The 9501-nt window shown below is 46.3% G+C and overlaps 1 protein-coding gene across 1 annotated transcript in view; it reads left to right on the plus strand.

Annotated features, from left to right (window-relative positions):
• The window catches only part of mipol1 (mirror-image polydactyly 1), a 34381-nt gene extending 26037 nt beyond the window's left edge, over window positions 1-8344 (plus strand). Inside the window, exons 12-14 of the mRNA XM_065966493.1 lie at window positions 2716-2810; window positions 4718-4912; window positions 8013-8344. Of these exons, the coding sequence (XP_065822565.1) occupies window positions 2716-2810; window positions 4718-4912; window positions 8013-8079 (357 nt within the window). The 3' untranslated portion in view covers window positions 8080-8344. The remainder of the gene's footprint in view (window positions 1-2715; window positions 2811-4717; window positions 4913-8012) is intronic.
• Window positions 8345-9501: the final 1157 nt, after the last annotated feature.

The raw sequence follows: 9501 nt of genomic DNA on the forward strand, positions 1-9501 counted from the left end.
AAGTATATTTTCTTTTTAATTCAAGTTAGAGACCTACTGGTGTACATCATTTTCAATAATAGGTCTCTTTTTTTGAAGAGAGTCACCTCTTAGCAGGTGGGCAGTGACAGGTTCAGTCGTTTAATTCCTCAGAGCATCTGTTCGGAGCGTCTTTAAGTGACAATGATTCAAACTGTCATAACATCTCTTCTCTTCTGCTCGGGGTGATATTAATAATCCATTAGCGATGATCATCACATTTAGGTTCAGACTCTGCTCTGTCCTCATCTCTCTGCTCTGTCTTCAAATCTGCTCTGTCTTCATCTCTGTCTTCATCTCTGCTCTGTCTTCATCTCTCTGCTCTGTCTTCAACTCTCTGCTCTGTCTTCATCTCTCTGCTCTGTCTTCATCTCTCTGCTCTGTCTTCATCTCTCTGCTCTGTCTTCAACTCTCTGCTCTGTCTTCATCTTTGTCTTTATCTCTCTGCTCTGTTTTCAACTCTGCTCTGTCTTCATCTCTCTGCTCTGTCTTCATCTCGCTGCTCTGTCTTCATCTCTGTCTTCATCTCGCTGCTCTGTCTTCATCTTTGTCTTTATCTCTCTGCTCTGTTTTCAACTCTGCTCTGTCTTCATCTCGCTGCTCTGTCTTCATCTCGCTGCTCTGTCTTCATCTCGCTGCTCTGTCTTCATCTCTCTGCTCTGTCTTCATCTCTCTGCTCTGTCTTCATCTCGCTGCTCTGTTTCAGCTCGCAATGTCTTCATCTCTCTGCTCTGTCTTCATCTCGCTGCTCTGTTTCAGCTCGCTCTGTCTTCATCTCTCTGCTCTGTCTTCATCTCTCTGCTCTGTCTTCATCTCGCTGCTCTGTCTTCATCTTTCTGCTCTGTCTTCATCTCGCTGCTCTGTCTTCATCTCTCTGCTCTGTCTTCAACTCGCTGCTCTGTTCAACTTGCTGCTCTGTTTCAGCTCGCTCTGCTCGGATCAGATTTATTAAATTTTGTTATTAATGTAACACTCGCTCTCTCTGAATCTGTTAATGAGGCTGGAGGGCTCGGGAGGATTAGAGCCTGGAGACGATTTTAATTTCCAACAGAAACTCCAACAGCTGCCCAGAAATTAACCAGCAGACTGTCTGAGAGCTGCAGGAGAGAGCCCTGGACTAAAACCAGGACTTTAGAGTAAAATTTAAAGATGGGGCCCTCCATCAGATCCTTAAAGAACACCTTAAAAAAACAACCAGTAAAAAGAAGCTCATCAGAAGAGACCTGCTGATGTTGAGCCTGAAGATCTTTACATGTTTACGGTTTCTTTTTTTAGCTGCCTTTTAAAAAACTCCACTTCCCATGAGGCTTAGACCCTGACAGGCTCTGAAGGACAGAGTGATATCTTTACTTCCTATGTAAACTCTCTGACCATAAAGGTTGATTTTTGGAAGGACAGTCTGAGTGAAACGATCACAGAGCTCATCAAACATTCTGACTTCAAACAGCTGACGGTGGGCTGAATTTGGGGCCCAATTTGTTGTGAACTGGCCCTTTAACTCCTGATGTTAAAGGTCAGAGTCGACTCCTCATTTACTTCTCTCCTCCTCTCACCTCCTCATGCTGAAGGACGCCGCCCCTTCCATCCTGGTAGTCCTCTATGCTAATTAAAGCTTAATTTCCTCACCCTCCTCACCCTCTCTCTCCTTCTCTCTCCCTCCCTTCTTCATCCTGAACGACCCGGGTCAGGTTAGTTTTATTACCTCCTCCCTCTCCTCCTCCCTCTCAGGTTGACCTTAACTCCTCATGTGAAAGGTCAGCTGGCGTTGCCGCTGCGTGCTGATCGTCTCATTTGGAAATTATTCTGATTAATAAGTCGGCGGCTCTTTTGAAGCGTCTCCTCCGGCCCGGCTGGAGAAGTCACATATTGACTCTCTGGGTTTGGCTTCTCTTTTGATGTCTCACTTTAAACCTGCAGACCTTCAGGGCTTTAATTAACATTAAGAAGAGGAGGGGCAGGAGGAGGTCAGGAACAGGTCTGTCACTGCAGGAGTCAACCTCCACACTTTTTGACCAGAGACACTCTGTCCTGTAGCTGTCGGCCTGCAGGTTCAATCAGCTCTGAGAGGAGGGGGGAGGTAGGGGTGAGGAGGTGATGGGGGTTAGTTGTTGTTAAAATGTCCACCTTTACAGCTGCAGTTCCTCCAGTGTCCACTAGAGTCTGTCTCCTGCAGTGAGTCAGTCCCCATAGAGCCCCATGTTTTGGTCTCTAAAGCTCATTTTAATTCAACTCATCTGTCTCATCATATTTAGACTTTATGGGATGTTGAATCCTGGAGACTGAAGTTTTTCGTCTCTTCTTAAGATCATGTTCGTCTCTATTATCCGTCCTCTCAGTTTCTTTCCCAGAATGCACCTGGAGCCTCACTCTGTGATGGCGTGCTGTTATTATGACAGGCTGATCAAAATGAATTCCTCATTATGAAGTGTGTTGACACTCGTGTTGGTTAATGAGTCCATTATTCAATTAATCATTTATTTAAACAGAGTGACTCTGACGTCAACTTCCTGATCTCGCTCTGCACATGTGCAGAACACAAACACACATAGGCTGAACTGATGATTCATTCCATCAATCAGGAGGATTGATTATCGATTAAAATGACTGACATCATCATCATCAGTTTTATATCTGCTCTGCATTTGACCTTTTCTCCCAGAGGGTAGTGTGTGATTGATGTTTGTTTTATCCAATCAGGAGGAGCTGCTGAGGCTTCAGAGAGAAAGAGGCGGGGCTCTGGAGGACAGGAAGTGGCTGGAGGCGGGGCTACAGGTGCTACAAGCCAATCACAGGTAAGGTTATTTGCTCTGCAGATTTTTAGATGGGCTGCAGAGTTCTTGGGACTCGTTCAGTAGGTCGTCCAGAGGTGCAGGAGCTAGTATTAGAGGTCTTTGTTAGGTATGTGAACTAGTTCCAGACCTGAGGGGACTTTTTCCAGAGGTCTGGAGACTAGTTAGCTGTGGTATGTGGACTAGTGGTAGTGGCTAAAGGACTAGACGCTTGTTCTGTCTCCAGAAGCTGCTGTGACATCACTAACCCTTCTCTGTATCTTTATATGCTGCTGATGCACACACACACACACACACACACACACACACACACACACACACACACACACACACACACACACACACACACACACACACACACACACACACACACACACACACACGCTTCCTGTGTGGTTTGATATTATGTGCTTGAAATCAGCAGACTGTGAGACAGGTTGAAAAAACCGAGCAGCACGCGTGTGAGTCCTGCTGTTTGCCTGTGCTCATACACTGTGAGTCTCCATACATCATCAGGATGAAGCTGAACGCCTGCAGAGACTCAGAGGAGGGAGGATCAGCAGGTGGGGGGGGGGGGTTGGTTGATTTCAGGGTTTTTTTGGGGGGGCAATAAAACCTCATATCTCCTGTTGTTTGTCTCTAACTCTCAGAGAGATGTTTCACTTGTGTGTGTGTGAGGATGTAGGTTAGTAACCAAACCAGAACTTTAAAGTCTTACAGGATTCAAGTAAACCATGTTTATACCTGTTTATAGATCAGATTAGTTGGTTATCTGGTCGTGGTCATGGCGTGGGTGTCTGATGGTCGTCAGGTGAACAGCTGTGGAACACATGTTTGTCTTCTATTTGAATACAACTTTATTTGATGCAGAGCAGGAACAAGACTGACCCCTCTGACCTCTGACCTCTGACCTCTGACCTGCTGCTTGTTGGTTTAAGAGCTCAGCGGACCACAATGGTTCACACACACCCACACACACACACACACATAGCAGCAGGTTGATGAAACTTTAAGAGTCTGAATATAAACAATCAGTGATGATGTCAGCAACCACAGGTTTACACCTTGGTTTCCGTGGAAACGTGGGGTCCAGTCAGAAAGCAGGTTTAATGTTCTTGCCCTCGAATGTCAGAGGTAGAACTGGTGTAACTGGTTAAACTGGTGACCCTGTCCCTCATTCTGTCCTCTGCTGTCCGTCTTCTTGTTTACCTTAACGAGCTCTCAACACCTCCTTTGATTGATTATTGATCAGCTCGTCACTGAACTGCTCTCAGGTCAGATCTCACACTGATAACTCTGTGTCCTCCTCCTCTGTGTCCTCTCTCCTCCTCCTCTGTGTACTGTGTCCTCTGTCCTCCTCCTCTATATCCTCCTCATCTATTCTCCTCCTCTGTGTCATCTATCCTTCTCCTCTGCCCTCCTCTGCCCTCCTCTGTCCTCCTCATCTGTGTCCTCCTCCTCTGTCCTCCTCCTCTGTGTCCTCCTCCTCCTCTGTGTACTGTGTCCTCTGTCCTCCTCATCTGTGTCCTCCTCCTCTGTCCTCCTCCTCTGTCCTCCTCCTCTGTGTACTGTGTCCTCTGTCCTCCTCATCTGTGTCCTCCTCCTCTGTCCTCCTCCTCTGTCCTCCTCCTGTGTCCTCCTCCTGTGTGTACTGTGTCCTCTGTCCTCCTCCTCTGTCCTCCTCCTCTGTGTACTGTGTCCTCTGTCCTTCTCCTCTGTGTCCTCCTCCTCTGTGTACTGTGTCCTCTGTCCTCCTCCTCTGTGTCCTCCTCCTCTGTCCTCCTCCTCTGTCCTCCTCCTCTGTCCTCCTCCTCTGTGTCCTCCTCCTCTGTCCTCCTCCTCTGTGTCCTCTGTCCTCCTCCCCTGTGTCCTCCTCCTCCTCTGTGTCCTCTGTCCTTCTCCTCTCTCAGCTCTCAGGACCTCCTCTCACCTCCTCCCTCGTTACCCATTGACGGTGTCTCAACGGAAGCTCATGAGGCCCCGCTCTCTCAGGCCCCGCCCCTGCTGGTCCAGGTGCAGCAGCTGTCGAGGGAGAAGCAGAGCGTGGAGGCGGAACTACAGCGCTGTCAGGAGGCAGAGCGAGAGGCCAGCGAGAGAGTCCGCAGGTCAGAATTTACCTTTACATTCTGTCAACACGTTTTTATACTTTACATCAGGAGGTTTGTGTCTCCTGATTGGAACTCCTGATCACAGGAAGTTCATCAGGGTCTTTTCTTTAAACAACAAGTGATCTGGCAGATACATAATGTGGGGCGCTGGCCCAGTGGATAGTGCACGCGCCACATGTACAGAGGCTGTGGTCCTCCAAACTGGCGGCTCGAGGTTCAAGGTTTCTTTATCATGTCTAAAAAGGTGAATGTGTCGAGCAGAGATTCAGCATTCCAGAGATTCATCCAACTCAGGTCATGACAGCAGATGACATGCTCGATGACAGCAGATCATAACAAGTTCTCACTAGTGTTGTAGTCAAAACCACACTACAGAGACCAAGATGCACCCGAGACCAGAAAAATCATCATCTTGTGGTTAGGGGGCGTGTCCCTCACGTAGACCGTGACACCGGGAAGGTTGTGGCCATAATCAATGTTATTTGTTCTTTTGGAAAGACACGTTTTCCTTCTAATCACAGTGATGACTGTGAAAATAACCGATAAGTGGTTGTCTTGACCGGTCTTGATTTTAAATCCTGAGACTGAGTAAAAATTATTTTGATTCCAAGACGAGACGAGACCTTCAAAAGGTGTTCTTGAGTTAAGATAACCTGACATGGTTAAAGTGCATCGTCTCGCACTGGCTCTGTTGAGTCGTGCTGCAGGTTCCAAAGCGTTCCTGTAGCGTTTAGTTCTCCCGTCAGGAGGAACTCTTCTGACTCTCTCCACTGACCAGTCTCTAAACAAAGGCATTAACAGTCCCAGAGAACTCTAAAGCAGGCTGCTTGATTAATGCTCAGGGCTTTTATTTTGAAAGAATGATGTTTATTAACTGTTGTATTTAAAAAAAACGCAGGAACAGGAAGTGAGCTCCTCGGCGCTCTGATTGATGAATTAAAAGTGACTTTAATTGTCTCGTGCAGCTGTCAGACGCTCCGCAGTGAGAGAGCAGTCAGCTGATGGTTTCATGTGCATGACGGGTCAGAGATGACCACGCTACAGACGCACGCACTCTTTATTCATCGACCTTTACATGTTCTCATATGATCCATCTCTTCAGTCCCCATCGATCATCATATCAACACAAACAGCTGAACGGGTGATGTCAGTGTGTGTGTGTGTGTGTGTGTGTGTGTGTGTGTGTGTGTGTGTGTGTGTGTGTGTGTGTGTGTGTGTGTGTGTGTGTGTGTGTGTGTGTGTGTGTGTGTGTGTGTGTGTGTGTGTGTGTGTGTGTGGACATACATCCTGTGACCTTGAACAGGCCTGCTGACATGTTGGTTCACACACACACACACACACACACACACACACACACACACTATTATAATCCCTCCTCCTGCACATTATTGGACACTTTGACCCCCGTGAGGTCACTAAACTGTCTAGGTTGAATAGTTTATTCTGATTGGCCCTCACAGGTTTCACTCTTCAGGTGTTGTTAATGAGTGAGGCAGCTCAGTGACGGACGCTCCGAGCTCTTCCCGTCTTCAGGAACATGTTTCTGTTTCTAACAGCAGTCAGCAGAGGCGCTGAGATGTGTTCAAAGACTGGTTAAGCGTGTGGGACTAAAGAGATTTGGTTGGATGATTCATATTCAGCGGACATCAGAGTGAGTGTCTCTGCCGGCGAGCCGATCAGGAAGAATTAATCCTTCAGATTTCTGCTGCTACGGGATGACGCTCGCATGCTGCATAACGTGACTTCTTCTTCTGCTGCTCCTCATCTCATCAGGCTGAAGATGAAGGGATGAGATTCATGATGAAAACAGCTTAAGTCGTCCGTCTGCGTCCCACACCGTCCTCCTGGGCTCAAACCCGCGGCTTTCTGCTCTAATTTGGCAGCCAGCGGGGGGGCGGCCCGCTCTGAAGGGCCTCCGGAGTTTGTGAATGTGAAGAATTGAATATTTGCTCTCTGGAGGGGAGGGTGGGGGGGGGGGGCAGAAATCTGCTGGTTATTAGAGACGGAGAGAAGTTTAATTTGGTTTGAAGGGAGAGAGAGAGAGAAAGGGTGAGTGAACGAGCGAGCTTCAGTGATGTTAGAAAGTCATCAGGGTCATTTAGTTCTTTCTTCTTTAGTGGTGCTCTCTCTCTCTCTCTCTCTCTCTCTCTCTCTCTCTCTCTCTCTCTCTCTCTCTCTCTCGCTCTCTCTCTCTCTCTCTCTCTCTCTCTTTCTCTCTCTCTCTCTCTCTCTCTCTCGCTCTCTCTCTCTCTCTCTCTCTCTCTTTCTCTCTCTCTCTCTCTCTCTCGCTCTCTCTCTCTCTCTCTCCTGTCAGCCTGGTCATTTATTCAGAGTCCGTCTGACAGACTCTCAAACTTTCTCCACTCACATCTCCTCGGAGGAACTTTGAGTCTGTGTAGCGCCCCCTGTGGACAGAGTGATGCTTGTTCTTAGCTAATGGTCATTGTGAGACTCCCGTTGAAACAGACGCCGACGCTGTGACTGCAGAGAGAGGCCGAATGATTCAAACACAAGGAAAACTTCTCTCTGATTGTCTGATTGGCTCTTTGAGGCGTCAGCATTTTATTTCAGTTTGTTTCTTAACCAGTTAAAAACTAAAACGTGGTCACTGCAGGAGATTCTCGTCCACGGCAGCGTCAGGAAACCTGGAGAGTCTGTGCGTGTAGAAACCTGAAACAGGAAGAAACAAGAGCTCAAAGTAAAGGAGTGGACTAACTTGTGTCCTCCAGGTGAGCACTGAAGTCGCCATCACAGGTACAGATAGTGTCAGAAGAAACATCAGTGTAGGCAGACAGCAAAGCATTGTGGATATAAATGATTTTAGAAACAGATGAAATGGACAGGTAGGAGCAGGGTCCAACCAGTCCACCTACACAACACTCCATGATGCAGAATATTAAGCTCCGCCCCCTCATGAGATGCTGAAGGGAGTCTTGTGATCTAACAGCATCAAACCAAAGGATGTGAACACTTCCTGTTTTCAAAATAAAACCTTAATGTGTGGAATAACTGTGTCTGTTGCTGCAGGCTGTTGGAGGGTCTGAACAAACTCTCTTTACATCCAATCAGACTGAACCGTCTTGTCTCTCGTCCTCAGGTTGGAGCGTCTCGTTGAGGTGTTGAGGAAGAAGGTCGGGACGGGGAGCCTGCGAGCCGTCATCTAATCCACTCTTCATCTCCATCTTTTTCTACATCGCTGAGCTGAGTGTTTTCTGTGTTCTTCTTCTGAACACAAAGATGAACCTCTCTCTGAAATGAAGTCGCAGTATTTTCCTAACTTCATGTTTGATGTTTCTTAAACGTCTGTTAAACCAATCAGCTGATTTGTTGATGTTCTTCTGATCCGTACTTCCATCATGTCTTTTAATTCATGTCATCATTTGTCTTTTCTGTCCTGATATAAAATAAAATGACTACAGTGATATTATATTTCATGTCTGGAGTTAAATCCCTCCAACTCTTCCTGTCATGACTTTATTTAAGGTTCAGTCCTCAAACTGTTTTTATGTTTTTATGGAGTTTTTCCTGTTTTTAAGATCCATCCATCATCTATACCACTTCTCACGTTCGGGATCACGGGGGACTGGAGCCAATCCCAGCCGTCATTGGGCGAGAGGCGGGGTTACACACTGGACTGGTCTCCAGCCAATCACAGGGCTGACATATAGAGACAGATTAAAATGACTGAACTGTTTAATAAGAGTGAACCGAGTCCCTTTATTTTACACTTTAATCCGAGTTTGAACACTTTGACTCTCTGAGGTCAAGAAAAGAAGAAACTGCTGCTCTGAGAGTTTAAAATATAAAATATGATATATACAATATGATTCTATTAAAAATCATACCATATCAATACCCGTTTGTTACCACGGCAACAAATATAGAAGCCCTCTCCGCCAAGTGTTTGGTCATTTGATTTAAAATTTAAAAAACAGCAGAGACCCCACCCCCCCTCCCCCCCGCTCACTTTATACGATGCACAAGACGCTCCTCTTGTCTAACGTAATCATCGATTTGAGCAGTTTAGACATTGCTCTCTTTCTATTGGTTCAAACTGAAGATTTTGTGTTTTCTTTTAAACTTCTGAAGTTTTCTGTACTGATAATGATTAAAATCACAGATTGTATTGTATTAAAAAAAATTATCCTAAATTCTGACGACCCGTCTTCTCTTCTAGTCCAGGCCTCAGTCTCTGCACTGGAGGATCCCCCCCCCCATCTCTAATAAAGATCAGTGTGCCTTTTAGTTCCCGTGTTGATTTAAGGTTCTTCTTTTAAACTCTCGTGTTTGAAGCTGAAACTCTGCTCTCTTTAATTTCAGAGGATTTTTGAGACAAATGTGATGAAGCCGCTCTGACTTAATGTTCCCAAAAAACTTCAAATTAAAATCTAACTTTGACAACTTTCAACAAGTCGGTCAGAGCATCACTTTAAAGAAAGTCATTGACAGACTGATGGCAGCTCTGAAATCATCTTTATCAAACCAGTGAGGAACAAACGTTACGAAACACCAAACACAGAGATACTTCAAACCGAGAAACAACGAAACACCAACTAAAGAACAAGAGAGACCAAAACAGACTTCCC

The sequence above is a fragment of the Labrus bergylta genome, chromosome 18, assembly GCF_963930695.1.
Source record: "Labrus bergylta chromosome 18, fLabBer1.1, whole genome shotgun sequence".
In the NCBI taxonomy this organism is placed as follows: domain Eukaryota; kingdom Metazoa; phylum Chordata; class Actinopteri; order Labriformes; family Labridae; genus Labrus; species Labrus bergylta.